Genomic DNA, 16,336 nt, shown 5'->3' with positions numbered 1-16,336 from the left:
GGACAATGAAAAGGTGAACTTTCCCTTAAAATACAAGTTATCTGCCCATGACTTCCAGGGAAGGACGGCAGGGCCTGGGCATCTTTACAGCAGATGTTGGTGCCTTCTTACCTCTTCATTAAAGGGCACAGTACTCTTAATAAAGGGGAAGTAGCATCTGTTCTCAGTATATAATAAAACTGTCAGCTGTAGCTGCCATTACAACTAAATCCCAAGTCCTGTAGGATTGACAAGACGTTGGGGATATCACTGCTTTAAACATTCCCTGTTTCCCCCGTAGGTTTGAGGACACTGAGGGGTACGTACTCTATCCCCAGATCGGAGACCGGCTGGACCTGTTGTGCCCTCGATCTGAGCCCCGGGGCCCGTTCTCCTCGTACCCTTATGAGTTCTACAAGTTGTACCTGTTGGCCACAAAGGAAGAGATGTTGTCCTGCTCCATCATAAGAACTCCCAACCTCCTCCTGACCTGTGACCGGCCCTCGCAGGACCTGCGCTTCACCATCAAGTTTCAGGAGTTCAGTCCCAATCTGTGGGGACACGAGTTCCAGTCTCAGAGGGATTATTACATTATCGGTAAGTTTGGCCAAAGTTTCCCTTGGTGAGCTCTCACTCTTCCCATTCACTCGCTTTCTGGCCCCTTATTCTCTCCATATAAGTAATAACCTCCTATGCACTGGTAAGGTGAGTACAGAGAAGAGCAACAAAACATATAAAGGGATTAAAGGATATCATTTATGGAGACAGGGTTAGTAGAGTTCATGTTAAAATGTGGAAAGGGATTGCTTTAGTTGTACAAAACTGGCCGATAGACTGGACAGTTGGGTTTCCTTTACAGCAAATAATAAGATACAAGACCTTTGGTCTGGAAGTGCAGATGGTAAAATAGCCTGAGACCCCAGGCATAGAGACAACCCCCTTTGCCTCGTAATACTGTATATTTATATCTACAGTTTCAACTAACTGCTATTGAACTTTCATTCCCAGCTTTGGCTGTTGGTGGAATGTTGGGAATTCTGCAGGTTGGGCATAACTAATTAAGGCACTTTGTTGCCTAAGGGCCCAGGCCTTATTGAATTGTTGGGGGTCCATCTTCTCCAGCTCTTGCATTGCCTAAATTAATTCCCTTTTCCAGCAGCCAACGTCTCCCCCCCTTAATTTGTCCTCTTACTTTCTCTTCATCTAACAAGCTTCCATGTTACTTTGTCTTCTGTCCACCATGCCCAGACCCCAGATGTCCTTCTTTCCAAATCACTCCTGTTCAATCAAGGAATGTCCCTCATGTTCCAAGCCCCTAATCTTACCCTTCTTGTTCTGACCCCCATGCCATTATATTTTTCCCCTTTGCATTCCATTCCCCTTGATGTTCCTTCCCTGGTTATTCTACTCTAACTCCAAATGCTTAATTTCCCAACATGTTCTTACAGCTAAATCTCTCAGCCCCTCTTGAAGCCTTATATTATAACATCTTGAGCTGTGAGCCTTTATGTTCCTCCTTTAGCTCCTGGCCAACCCTGCCCTTTCTTTTTGCTGTTGTTCCGTCTCGTTCATGTCGGCTTTCTCCTCTAGCCTCCCTTCATTGTGCATTTATTGTCCTCAGCTCTCCTTCTCTTTGCCTCTCCCATTCACTCTCGCCCCTTCCCTTAGGGGACATTCTTGTTCCTCCGTCACTGAGCAGAAGTAACGAGCTGTGACATTTAGGTCAGGAGGAGACGGGAGGGAGCGGGATATATGGAGACAGATAGGAGAAGGCTAAGCCCATCTACACCAGAGGTATTTACCTGCTGTTAGACAGTGAACTGATCAGAGGAGTCTATGGTGAATATGAGCTAAAGACGATCCTACTTCCCCCTCCTTCATTCCCGCTTGGTACCATATTCACCTTCCATGATCCAAGTTGTTTCACCTCCCTCACTCCAATGGGTCTCCCTGTCCCAGTCTGCGGTTTCACTGCCTGTCACTCAATGCCGAGTGTCTCTCAGACTTCCCTGCACTCTGTCACTTTCCCTTGCACAATAAATGGTAACACAGCTCTCTGCTTTCCCTTTGGCACTTATTGTCCTTTTTATCAGCCTTGATCCTCAAGCATTTCTGCCTTCTTCAGCATTGCACTGTACCTCTCCCACCCCCACTAGTGCACAGCCTCCCCATCCCTCCCTACATAATGTACCTCTCCCCATCCTCAATACTCTCCATCCTCTCCATCAGTCCCTATATCATGTACCTCTCCCATCCTCAATACTATCCATCCTCTGTATCAGTCCCTACATACTGTACCTCTCACCATCCTCAATACTATCCATCCTCTCCATCAGTCCCAACATAATGTACCTCTTCCCATCCTCAATACTGTCCATCCTCTCCATCAGTCCCTACATCATGTACCTCTCCCCACCATCAATACTGTCCATCCTCTCCATCAGTCCCTACATCATGTACCTCTCCCCACCATCAATACTGTCCATCCTCTCCATCAGTCCCAACATAATGTACCTCTTCCCATCCTCAATACTGTCCATCCTCTCCATCAGTCCCAACATAATGTACCTCTTCCCATCCTCAATACTGTCCATCCTCTCCATCAGTCCCTACATCATGTACCTCTCCCCACCATCAATACTGTCCATCCTCTCCATCAGTCCCTACATCATGTACCTTTCCCAATCCTCAATACTATCCATCCTCCCCATCCCTCCCTACATACTGTACCTCTCCCCATCCTCAATACTATCCATCCTCTCCATCAGTTCCACCATGCTGTACCTCTCCCCATCCTCAGTACTGTCCATCCTCTCCATCAGTCCCTACATACTATACTTCTCTCCATCCTCAAAACTGTACATCCTCCCCATCAGTCCCTACATAATGTACCTCTCCCCATCCTCAATACTGTCCATCCTCTCCATCAGTCCCTACATCATGTACCTCTCCCCACCGTCAATACTATCCATCCTCTCCAGCAGTCCCTACATAATGTACCTCTCCCCACCATCAACACTGTCCATCCTCCCCATCAGTCCCTACATACTGTACCTCTCCCCATCCTCAATACTATCCATCCTCCCCATCAGTTCCTAAATACTGTACCTCTACCCATCCTCAATACTATCCATCCTCTCCATCAGTCCCTACATAATGTACCTCTCCCCATCCTCAATACTGTCCATCCTCCCCATCAGTCCCTTCATACTGTACTTCTCCCATCACTATTTGTCTTCTTCCAATTTAGTCCCAATCCCTTCCCTCTGTATTGTGCACAGGGATGTCTCAGGCCAAAAAAGAGTAAAGTTAAAAAAGAAGTAGAAGTCCGAACAGTGTAGGAGCTGAGGAGCTGACAGTGAGAGGGAGATGGGGTAGTAATTAGCAAGGCATGTGGGGTCAAGTGAATTCTTCCTGACAATTAGCTAAGCACATACTTACATGGCAGGAGTGATGTCCAACATGCAGAGAAGAATGGGGCATGTGTGGGAGTGAGGGCAGCAGCATAGTCCTTGTTTGAAGGGAGAAGGCGTTGGGACAAGGAAGAAAGCAGAAGGGGGTGAGAAGGTGCGGGAGAGAAGGTGGGCTTTATCTGAGCCCTGCAGTCAGACTTTATATGCTCAGACTTTACTTTTGCTATAGATGGACCATCAAGATCTGCTGTCAGAGCTGCAATGTCAAAACAATGTTTCATTGCCATCCAAATTCAGGCCAGCCGCCATATCTCAAGGCATATAGTCCTGCTGCTAGATCACAATCTATCTTTTATGCTTTGGATGCAGTACCTCTTCATAACATACTATCTATGGCCCCCATAAAAGTACCACCATTGCTTAATACTGCCCCCTGAGTCCCTACATACTGTGTCCCTTAGTAATTTACATGCTCCCTAAACACCTATCCTCTTTACTATACTCAACCACTGACCCATATCAGCCCCTACATACACCATGTACCTCCCCATACTGACTTCACATTGCACCTCTTTCTCCATGGGTCCAAAGCAAGGATGGTGTCCTCTAAAGAAGCAGCGCAGAAGTTAGCAGTAAGGAGGCTACAAGTCAGTAATTAATAGGGCTTGTGGGGGTCAACTGAAGTATTCCTAAGAATGAACTAAGTACAAGCTTGCTTGAAAGAAGAAGGTTCCAACAGGCAGAGGATAATGGGCATGTGTGGGAGTAAGGACAGCAGCACAATGATTGCTTAAAGGAGAAGGCACTGGGACTGAGAGATAGTGGGAGACATCTCTTGTCTCTACATTGGAGGCACTCAGACCTTTTATTGAAGATGGACCATCAAGATGTAACCCCACAACAGCACTACAACAATGATTATACACTGCCATCAAAGATAATTACATTGTGTAATGAAATGAGCAGCATCTGTCTCTCCAGTCTGATAATGCACTTGTTAGTCACTTGTCTATGGCTCAGGATCTGAAATGGTGGGAGCACAAAGCACACGGTAGAGCTAACTCCATGTGTGCATAGCCCTAAGATTTCAGTCCTAAAATTACATCTGACTGTACATCTGACTGTACATACTGTACCTCTCTCTTACTCTACTCATAGTCTGTTTCCTACTAATCAGCCCCTACGTACCGTACCTCTCTTTCCTCCATCTGTACTGAATTTCCTACTAATCAGCCCCTACATACAGTACCTCTCTTTCCTGGGGTGCCCAATAAAGGCTGTGATTGGGTATTTGGTGGCCCCCCATGAGTGTCCAGCCTGCAGGAGACTCAGCAGTGCAACTGGTTTTTATGTAACTAAATCTTTCCTTCAAACCAGGAATAAAAAAATAATCACCTGCTCTGAGGCCACTGGGAGCAACATCCAAGGGGTTGGGAGTAACATGTTACTTGTGAGCTACTGGTTGGGGGTCACTGGTCTACATACTGTACTGTCTGTACTGTCTTCTTTCCTCCACACTGTAGTTCCAATCCATCAGCCTCTACATGCTGTGTAAGACCCATTACCACTAATTACTCTCCCTTGTAATAACCTCCTCTTGTATAGCACCAACATATTCCTAAGCACTTCGAAGAGATTTAGGGTCCAATCGGTCGCATATAGTACTTGATTGGCAAATGTATAGTCATCGTTAGTCAAGGTAATGTGGGATGTCAAAAATAGGGGTACGGTACTAACATTTCTCCTCCCCTCTCTCTGTTATACTAATATCTCTTCCCCCTCGCTCTACTGTACTAACACCTCTACTTCCTCTCTCTCTCTACTGTACTAACATCTCTACTTCCTCTCTCTCTACTGTACTAACATCTCTACTTCCTCTCTCTCTACTGTACTAACATCTCTACTTCCTCTCTCTACTGTACTAACATCTCTACTTCCTCTCTCTCTCTCTCTCTCTCTATTGTACTAACATCTCTACTTCCTCTCTCTCTACTGTACTAACATCTCTACTTCCTCTCTCTCTACTGTACTAACATCTCTACTTCCTCTCTCTCTACTGTACTAACATCTCTACTTCCTCTCTCTCTCTCTCTCTACTGTACTAACATCCCTACTTCCTCTCTCTCTACTGTACTAACATCTCTACTTCCTCTCTCTCTACTGTACTAACATCTCTACTTCCTCTCTCTCTACTGTACTAACATCTCTACTTCCTCTCTCTCTACTGTACTAACATCTCTACTTCCTCTCTCTCTCTCTCTCTACTGTACTAACATCCCTACTTCCTCTCTCTCTACTGTACTAACATCTCTACTTCCTCTCTCTCTACTGTACTAACATCTCTACTTCCTCTCTCTCTACTGTACTAACATCTCTACTTCCTCTCTCTCTCTACTGTACTAACATCTTTACTTCCTCTCTCTCTCTACTGTACTAACATCTCTACTTCCTCTCTCTCTACTGTACTAACATCTCTACTTCCTCTCTCTACTGTACTAACATCTCTACTTCCTCTCTCTACTGTACTAACATCTCTACTTCCTCTCTCTACTGTACTAACATCTCTACTTCCTCTCTCTCTACTGTACTAACATCTCTACTTCCTCTCTCTCTACTGTACTAACATCTCTACTTCCTCTCTCTCTACTGTACTAACATCTCTACTTCCTCTCTCTCTCTCTCTCTCTATTGTACTAACATCTCTACTTCCTCTCTCTCTACTGTACTAACATCTCTACTTCCTCTCTCTCTACTGTACTAACATCTCTACTTCCTCACTCTCTACTGTACTAACATCTCTACTTCCTCTCTCTCTCTCTCTCTCTCTCTACTGTACTAACATCCCTACTTCCTCTCTCTCTACTGTACTAACATCTCTACTTCCTCTCTCTCTACTGTACTAACATCTCTACTTCCTCTCTCTCTACTGTACTAACATCTCTACTTCCTCTCTCTCTACTGTACTAACATCTCTCTCTCTACTGTACTAACATCTCTCTCTCTATTGTACTAATATCTCTCTCTCTACTGTACTAACATCTCTCTCTCTACTGTACTAACATCTCTCTCTCTATTGTACTAATATCTCTCTCTCTATTGTACTAACATCTCTCTCTCTACTGTACTAACATCTCTCTCTCTATTGTACTAATATCTCTCTCTCTACTGTACTAACATCTCTCTCTCTACTGTACTAACATCTCTCTCTCTATTGTACTAACATCTCTCTCTCTACTGTACTAACATCTCTCTCTCTACTGTACTAACATCTCTCTCTCTACTGTACTAACATCTCTCTCTCTACTGTACTAACATCTCTCTCTCTACTGTACTAACATCTCTCTCTCTATTGTACTAATATCTCTCTCTACTGTACTAATATCTCTCTCTACTGTACTAAAATCTCTCTCTCTCTACTGTACTAACATCTCTCTTTCTATTGTACTAACATCTCTACCCATTGTACTGTATGTATTGTACAAACACCTCTCTTTTATCTCTCACTGTTCTGCATTAACATCTGTCTCCCTGTCCCACAGTCCATTGCTTTTATGTCTCTCCCATATTACATTTCTTACATGTCTTCGCTCTCACTGTACAGCAGTCACATCTCTGTCTGTGTGTCTTTCCCCCTTTGTCTCTTCTCATGACACTCGCTTTCCTTTTCCTGCACATCATCTCCACTTGTCTCCCTTTCAGTTCATTCTGAGCTGTCTCTTCCCCTTTAGTCATATCACTAGACACCTTGTGATCTCTCTCCCGTCTCTGCTCCTACTGTGCGCTCTCTCCAGCCTTCCCTATATTTACATTTTCTCTTGATTGCAAATTTCATTTTCTCGCCGTGCTCTCCCCCAATTTCTCGGCGTCCCCCATAGGCATGTCATTATACACCTCTGCGCCCGGCTCTTATCCTGCGCTCTGATTGGCCACTCGCTCTCTCTTCAGACACCCGGGGACAGTGGGAATATGATTTAATGAAACAGGAGGCAACACGACTGTCACTGACTATTACTGAGGCTTTGGCCACTGTCACCCCTTTACTACAGACCCGCTCCTCTATATTGGAATATATATGTATATAATGATCCCTGTGTAAATCATCTCAGTGTATAATACACTTATTTTACTTTGTATCAATAAATATCTCTGCACTTAAAGGGACAGTAACCTTCAGGATAAATGACATTTTTTAGCCGCCCTTCTGTTCCCATTTGTAAATAAAATTCAATTAAGTCATTGAAAGTGGCTTCTCAGGGAAATCAGATCCATCAGTCACATATAACCTGGACTTGATCTCCTGTAACAAAGAGCTAACACTCTGTTCTCATTTCAGCCACCTCGGATGGGACGCTGGACGGGCTGGAGAACCTTCGAGGAGGAGTGTGTGAGACCAAAGGCATGAAGGTCACATTAAAGGTTGGGCAGAGTAAGTGTGTCAGCGCCACGTAAAAGAGCTTGCAATCTAACCGACAGGAGAAGTGAAGGATTATAGAAAAGAGTGGAAGGAGGTAGAGACCACTAGCAGCCGTAGCACAGGGGAAAACAGTGAAAGTCTATGTGTACATGTTATTACTATAGGTGGGAGCTGCCATGCTGCAAACATAGTGTCATGTACTCTTTGCACAGGTTTTATTATATGGCTGCTATGAGCAATGGCACAGCGGAACTACAGCAACATACCTTTTGTTCCCCCTTAGATTATATATAATATTTATTCATAACAAATCTCAATGGGCTTGATCTAATATAAAGTAGTAAAAAAGTCATTTCAATTGGAAAAAAAAAGACACAAGTCCATTTAGATGAAACTCTGTGCTGAAATGAAACCTGCCTAACGACCATCTGCAAAAGTAATTGCTGTAGAAACAGTATCTGGCCGCCCCTCCCTGCACTGTTGTTTCCGACTCATGAAAGAATATAGCAGAAGCCAGCTCCTGCCTAAACTCCATTTCCCACAATGCCTGTAAGCACTGCTATGATTGGAAGTGTCTGTCCAAGTGACTGTGGTTATGTGTGTGTGTGTGATACATCTCCATGGTTACCTATCCTATTCCTGTCTCCAACACAGATCCTAATGGGGCGACTCCTCCTCGCAGACCCTCATCTGCAGCAAAGGATTCTGGGATTTCACCATCTATGCCAAACCCCGACATTCCACAATTTGGAGGTACAGTACGTCCCAATACTCACACAATGAGCTGAGACTCCTCACTAGGGACAATGGGATCTGTGTGTGTGGGGGAATTGTGTGTTGTTATGGTTTGGTAGCCGAGGATGAGTAGAGTAGAACAGGGCTTTATTATTGTAACAATGAAGAAAACTGGAGGTATTCCATTGTGTGTTCATCTCCGTGAACCTAATAAAGCAGTTGTTATGGATAATCATCCCATCCTCGTCGCCAATCTGTTATGTTTTTTGTGTGTATGGGAATTGTGTGTATGGGAATAGTGTGTGTGGGAATTGTGTGTATGGGAATTGTGTGTATGGGAATTGTGTGTGTGGTAATTGAGTGTGTGGGAATTATGTGTATAGGAATTGTGTGTATGGGAATTGTGTGTATACGAATTGTGTGTATACGAATTGTGTGTATGGGAATAATGTGTATGGGAATTGTGTGTATGGGAATTGTGTGCATGGGAATAGTGTGTATGGGAATTGTGTGTATGGGAATTGTGTGTATGGGAATTGAGTGTGTGGGAATTGAGTGTGTGGAAATTATGTGTATGGGAATTGTGTGTATGGGAATTGTGTGCATAGGAATTGTGTGTATAGGAATTGTGTGTATGGGAATTATGTGTGTGGGAATTGTGTGTATGGGAATAGTGAGGTGCTGATCTGCTGGATAGGGTTTGAAAGACTTTTTATTGATCATAAGGATAAAGATCTTATCATGCAGAGTCTAAGGGAAGCAATATGGCAGCACCTACTTGTAAATATACTTGTAAATATAAATACAAATATATAGAGAAGGAATATTCTGGGTGCAGCATTAGAAGAATTGTGGGGTAACAATGATGGGAACTGCAGGTTCCTATCCAAGAAAATCTGTGGCGCCACCTGTTGACTTCAGTGGGGACTGCGTGTGGCAGTTGCATCAAACACTTTCCACTGAAATGAACAGGAGGCGGCACAGAGAGTTTCAGGGGATTCTCCACCGGGAAATACCTCGTGTTCCATCAGCTTCAGGTGCAGAAGGAGTTAATGTTGGTAACACTATATGAATGTGGCTGTAGGAATAGTTTGGGGTATCAGTACATGGATGTGGGGATTAATAGGGTTATCAGGAGACGGTGCTGGGGACAGAACAGAGGGGGGGAGATATAGGAATAGTGGGGGTAACACTGTATGAATGTAGGGGGGCAGAGTCTGGGGCTACAAGAATAGGTGGGGGGTAATAGTTCATGAAGGATTCCACAGGGTTTCGGGGCCAGTGTGGGGCAGTAGGAAGAGACAAGTTGTACCAGTAGATATGGGTAAGTCGGGGTTTTGGAACAGATACATAAATGTGGGTTCAGGAGAAGGGGAGGGGCATAGGAATAGTTAGGGGATAATGGTGCATAAATTGGGGTTAGGGCAGGTTTCGGGGAGAAAGTGGGGATATAGGAGTAGAAAAGGGGGTACCAGTACATAATTATGGGGTAATAGATCAGCATTAACTGTACATAATATTGAGGTCGGCCGGTTTGGGGAACAGGAGGAGGTGGAGGAGGTGGAAGCAATTGATTAGGGATAAGAGTAATGATGGTTTGACAGGTTTCAGGCAGAACATGGGGGGAATAAATATGGGGTTCTGGTATGTGACCAGGAGTAGGTAACGGGGGGCATAGACATGGATAATGGGGGGCATGGAATGGCTGAGGGATACAGAAGTGGATAGGGGGTACTCATAGAGGAATTGCAGATAAATAGAAGCAGAGGAGAGAATGAGTAAGACTCTGCGGGGGGGGGGGGGCAGCAGGGTGTCAGTTTGAAGGATTTCCTTTAATAAAGCAGCAAATTGGCCGAGTGAGACCCACCCTGGCTACTGGCCACTGCCACCCTCCCCTTGCCTCTCACTCATTTCAGCCTTTTTAATCAGACTTAATGAAAGCTCTATATTTAACCCTGACAGCCCATTCAGCCCCAGTCATATTCCCTCAATCATGTGCCTGGGAGGAACCAGGGTCAGCTGAGGGTAAACATTGTCCAAAATAGAGGCTGAAATTCCCCAAAATATCAGTGTTACCGAATCGAGATTGTTTAAAGTGCTTGTGGCAAGTCTTGCGCCCCCATTTCTTCTGTCGATTACTAAAAACCATAGGGGGTCATTAAGGACCCCAAGAACAGTTGCAGTTGTGCTCCCTGCAGTCAGTTGCACGTACACCCCTGATTCGTTAAAGTTACATCAAAATGCACCCCCAAAATGCAGCCGCTGCCTCCCCCCTATTCCATATTGAGTGCTGCTCCGTCTATTGACACAGAGGAACCCTGGGGTTACTGCCACCTCTAGACCAGGTTGTAGCTCCAGGGCTCCCACATCAATGGGTGCAGCCTACATAAGTCATTTTCAATCTGAACCCCAAAATGACACCAACAAGACTTGCGTCAGCAAAAATCTTTATGCATCTGCTACAGTTGCACTAAGCCAACTCTCCCTTCCAAGAGCAATGACACTGGAATTCTGGGAATGCTCAGGGCCACATGTTCCTGGTGCTTCATTGTGTAGCTGCTAAAGGCTTTATCACCAGAAACATCGGTAGGGGTTTGTTTATCAGGGGTAATAACCATACATGCAATAACCATGTATTCAGCTAGAGGCCGTTTATCAAAGGTAAGAATTTCAAATTCATGTGAGTTTTCTAATAAATTCGAATATACTCGAAATTCGAATGGGAGCTTTTTTAAGAAAAAAATATTTAATAACTCGAATGAATATTATCGACCAGAAAACTCGAATCAAATTTGAATCGAATTCGACTAAACTCCGGAAAAACTTGAATTAACTTGAACTTGGCAGGTTAAAGGTGGCGAATAGTCGAATTATTCCCAGGGTATAGGTTATGATAAATCTCAAAATTGGAATTCGAATTCAAATTCTAATCGAGTTTGGATAATTGACAATTCGAATTTTGACCAAAAAAATAAATGCGAAAATTCAAATTAGAATTTATTATTCGACCGTAAAAATATGCCCCCTAATGGCTGTCCCATTCAATTATTGGCTGTTACCATGGGTGACCAGTTCTCTTCTCATTTAGTTAAACAAAAATATTCCAGAAAATTGAAAATCATTCACTCACAGGACGATTGGGCTTCATGGTGCCCCTCAAGAGGTTCTTTGGGTACTTCATGCTTCATTACTATGCCTTATTTTCCATTGTGATAATATTGACCATACCAGCTTGTAATTTTCTTTCTTTTCAGCAGAAACATCTGGCAATGCAACCAAGACAGGGGAAAATGGTCCTCTACCAATCTCCCATGTTCCTCTAGTAGCTGGCGCTGCTGGTGGGGCTGCACTTCTACTGCTGGTCTTCGGAGTATTGGGATGGGTCTGCCATCGAAGACGTCAGGCCAAACACAGCGACACCCGGCTCCCACCTCTGTCTCTAGGATCCATCACCTCCCCAAAAAGAGGAGGAGGTAACAACAACGGCCATGAGCCCAGTGACATCATCATGCCTCTTCGACCATCTGACGGGGGCACCTTTTGCCCTCACTATGAGAAGGTCAGCGGGGACTATGGACACCCTGTATATATCGTTCAGGACATGGCCAGCCAGAGCCCTGCCAACATCTACTACAAAGTATGAAACAGCTGCCAGCAATTTTTTGTCCTTGTAGCTTTTTGTTTTTGGGCGGGGCTGACTGTAGGATGTTTGTGGGGTGGGTTGCAGGATGTCTTGGAATGAAGGTGGGAAAGTGTTCAGAGCAGTATTGGTAGTTGGAGGGTAAGTCTTGCAGATTGCCTCTTGCACCTCTTCTCCAAAGTTATGGTTCATGATAGTATGTTGAGGCCATCAAAAACTACAATTAGAGGTTCTGCATTACATAGGTGAGCCTGAAGTATATGAAGTATACCCAAAATATTTCCTTTGCACCAGCAGCCATGTTGCTTGCCATGCCACCAGCCATTTTGCTTGAGGCGCCCATATGACTGCACTTAAGGCAAGCATGAAGGAACGTAAAAAGAGGAGGAGGACATGGTATGAGGCCTCAACTTGGGCTTAATCTGAGACAAAGGAAGAAAGGAATATGCCAAGGGAGAAGGTAGAACCTTTTGTGCCAGTGTTCGAGAAGATAGTTGACGTGTCGCTTGTCTGTGAGGTTCTCCCACCGATGGTACAATTCTGGCCTAGAGAAAAGACTGTGGACAAAAAAAAAAGTCTGCCCTTGGTGTCCTCTTTGTTTTTCTTTTTTTTTTTTTTTCGTAATCCAGCCCAACGCCTTAAATTGTTACCTGTGCCATATCTGCCCTTACTTTCCTCCTGAACTTTGCACAGACGTTCAGGACAAAACCCTTCTTTGAATAGCAAGCGCCATCATACCGTTCCATTACCCAGTATCTCATGTGTAGACCCGTTGTGCCTTTTAGATACAGGCAAGAAAGAGCCCTAAAGTGTAACCCCTTTTTCTGCTGTCAGATTTCAAGTTCTTTGCCTCGACAACCCCAAATTCATTTATTTTTCTATCCCGGGAGATGAAGCGCCTTAGACTGCCCATTGCTGTTCCACAGCCTTTGTATATATTAAGAGTTAAGCCCCTTGAATTTTCAATGTATTTGAGTAAAGAAATATCAGACACAGTGAGAAATTCGCTCCAACTGTGCCCGCGTACTGGGACACGCTGAAATATGGCACCTCGGCCGGGGGCACGGGAGAGGGAACAAGTGGGGGGGAGGGAAAATGGAGCGTAATTAAGCTAGGCCTCGTATCCATAGCAACGGATTGGGCCTACTTGGTCCTTAGCGTCTCTCCCCCCTTCTCCTGTGTCTGCCTCTCTTCTCGCCATGGCATTAAAAGTGTCGGTCGCCTGGGAGACCGGGAGCGAAAATGAGATAAAAAAGGGGGAGATGTAGTTTTTTTTTTTATGGCTCAGTGTTGCAAGATATTTGAAGATGTCAGCCGTCCGAGTAAATACACTAAAAGATGGGCCGTGCAGGGGCGGGGGGTCCATTTTTTAAACTTGACGACGGCCCAAGTGAAATCATAGTCTGTGAAAATTTAAAAAAAGACCCCTGCTCCCACGGTAGGCTGACAACTAAAAGAAATGCAATCGTTAAAAAAGTATTAAAAAAAAAAAAAAGAATTGTTGATTAAATCTCTTTTTTTTGGCCGCGTTTTTCAGCATAATGAAACTTTTACGGGAGCAAAAAGTACAATGGCCGGCCGAGACCTTGACATAAGCGGCCAAGTCTTCTTCCCAGTATAACGGTCCTGGTTATCTGTCCTTTTCTCTTCCTTTATATATAAAGTCTCACATTCTTCCAAGGTCACGATTCCCCATTCAAATGTTTGAGTCAACATTTGTATTCTCTTGAAACCTGGACAATTTCATCGTTTTTTTTTTAAAAAAACATTGGGAAGACTAAATTCGTGGCAGATATTAACTGAAATTTAGATTTATCCTTCAAGACAAATGGAAGAATTATTTCTAAAATGTTTTCACTTCTATACTTCTTCTATATTTCACTTCTATAAGTCAAATTAAAGGAAAAAAACGTTTCCTGAAGATTATCGTCGGCCTTTGACATTGCTGCCCTATTACCCGAGCCCATGAAATTATGTTCTTAACACGGTAATAGAATGGGGGTTATTTATTAAAGTCCGAATGCCAAAACTATACTATAAAATCCAAATTTTTAGTGGGAAAATAGTAAAATTTATCTGAATTTATTAAACCCTGAGGGTGTTAAAAATCAGAATAAAAAATGACTCCAACTCCGACCTGCAGAGTTCATGTAGAAGTCAATGAGATATTCTAATCTGAGCTGGGCTTCGGATTTGGTCGGAGAAGCTTTCAGAAAATAATAAGATATTTTCAGATTTTGATAAATAACTCCCAATGTGTGAGCGTGGTCCTCTGGTTTTTAGAATAAAAACCTCCAGTTTTATTCTGACAGTTTCTGACACATGAAGATGAGCCAGAATGCTCATCTACATATCCTGTAAATTTCGTGTGAAAATACACAGTTTTTCTCTTCTTTCACAGAAAATGAGGCAGATGCAAAGCCGATACGGTCTTGATGCTCGACGACTAATTGCAAGAACTTATTTCCCAATGATCATTTTTTATTTTCTACCGTTTTACTTTCTACAACTGAGAATTTTTTGTAGCTGAAAATTTTGACCAAATTGAGAAATGTAGACAACACAATGTTTTTGAAGATTCTCATTCTTCTCATGTTTATATTAAAATCTGTGAATTAAAAGACGACGGATAAAAAAACCCTCTAATTATCGAGTTTACGTCCCGGAAAAACTCCAGTTGATCAAATTTAAGTTTTTGGATATAAATCAAATATTTACATTCAAATTTTCGAATTTGATTTTGCTTGGAGTTTTTGAAAATTCTATTTTTTTTATTTTTATGAATCTGCCCCTTCATTTTTTAATTCTAGAAACAATGAAAATATTTTATTTGCTTTAGGGTTTTGAGAGACGTTCGCTATGGATATCAATTCTGCATTTTTGAAGTTTGACTGATAATTTTGAGAATATGTTTGAGAACAATTTTTTCCCTTATTCGTGCAAATGTTGACAATAGTTTTGCGTGATGGCACCTGATTGAGATGATTAGATTCACATCTGATAAAGCACCAAAAAACCAGCCCCTGCCATCTAACGTTGACCTATTTCATGGACAAATCTGAAATTTACCATCGGCCTTAAAACTGGAGCCATGAACAGGCAGCTCACTTAAGTTTTAATAACAGCAATTTTTGACCCGTCATGTCTTAGTCAATAGAGTCATAATTTTTGAGCAAGATATTCGTTTCACTCGTTTACAGGCCCATTAAGATTCAAAACCTTCTAAATAAATTATACGAGGACTGGATCTGGTCTGGTTTTTTCAATGCAACAACAAACAGGATTTCCCCAGTGTGGCTCAGCTCCTGGAATCACAATTTTTTGTTTTTCAGCAGAAATACAGAATTTTCGCTCCTGCATTCGCCTACAGATTTAATGTGACAGTTTAACGAGCCAGTTCAGTGTATGATATAAACTCAGGTTTGTAAAAGACGCAATGAGCTCTCTCAGGCAGAAACATCTCCCCCTCCGTATCCTCAGGAGGAACAACCTCACGAGTCACGCAGCACGGTTTCTTTTCCTAGATTAAAATTTGGGAATTCCAAATGGGTGGCAATGAACCTTTTAAAACTGAGAGCGGAAACAGTTGTTATACATCATTCAGAAAATATACAATTTTGCCTTGAAATCCCTTCTGCCCTAAAAACAAAAAAAAAAAAGAAAAAAAAAAATAAAATCAAAAAGGTTTGTAGATATTTTACACTTTTTGTAGAATTTTTTTTAATAGTTTTCTGAGAAGCTTTTAATTTAGAAGGGGGACCATTTTTTTTTAAAGAAAAAGAGATTCAAATTGTGGTTAGATATAATTTATGAGCTAATTAGAGCATTGTTAACGCATTTGAATTGTAATTAGCACAGACTGTCCCTTTTAAAGGGAACCTTCTTTCGTTGGTTTTGGCTTCTTTGTGGACAAAATAATAATTAAATGTTTTATAAAAAGTATGTTTGTCGTTTTTCTTGGTTAAATCTAGAAGACATATTGGTGTTTATTTTTGTTTTCATCAATAAGGGTTAAACTCCAAGGGAGATTTTGTCAGATGGCGTCTGATCGCATCCTACGAGTTGGATGTAGTCAAATGGGTCAAATGGGACTGATACAAAAATCTGATTTGGAAACTACAAATGTTTTGATTCCTCGTCTAATGAAATAAAATC

At 42.7% G+C, this 16,336-nt stretch overlaps 1 protein-coding gene across 2 annotated transcripts in view; it reads left to right on the top strand.

Annotated features, from left to right (window-relative positions):
- LOC108703540 (ephrin-B3) overlaps positions 1-16,123 on the top strand; it is a 36,938-nt gene extending 20,815 nt beyond the window's left edge. The window contains exons 2-5 of one of the 2 annotated variants that reach the window (XM_018239718.2): positions 281-576; positions 7,726-7,818; positions 8,461-8,559; positions 11,799-16,123. In XM_018239718.2, coding sequence (XP_018095207.1) covers positions 281-576; positions 7,726-7,818; positions 8,461-8,559; positions 11,799-12,184 — 874 coding nt within the window. In that variant the 3' untranslated portion in view covers positions 12,185-16,123. Of the gene's footprint in view, positions 1-280; positions 577-7,725; positions 7,819-8,460; positions 8,560-11,795 lie in introns of both variants that reach the window. The other variant, XM_018239717.2, reaches the window with a different exon arrangement.
- The last annotated feature ends 213 nt before the right edge of the window (positions 16,124-16,336 follow it).

This window comes from Xenopus laevis, chromosome 3S (assembly GCF_017654675.1).
Source record: "Xenopus laevis strain J_2021 chromosome 3S, Xenopus_laevis_v10.1, whole genome shotgun sequence".
Lineage (NCBI taxonomy): Eukaryota > Metazoa > Chordata > Amphibia > Anura > Pipidae > Xenopus > Xenopus laevis.
Note: the sequence above shows the minus strand (reverse complement) of the source record. Positions and strands in the feature narration are given on the sequence as shown.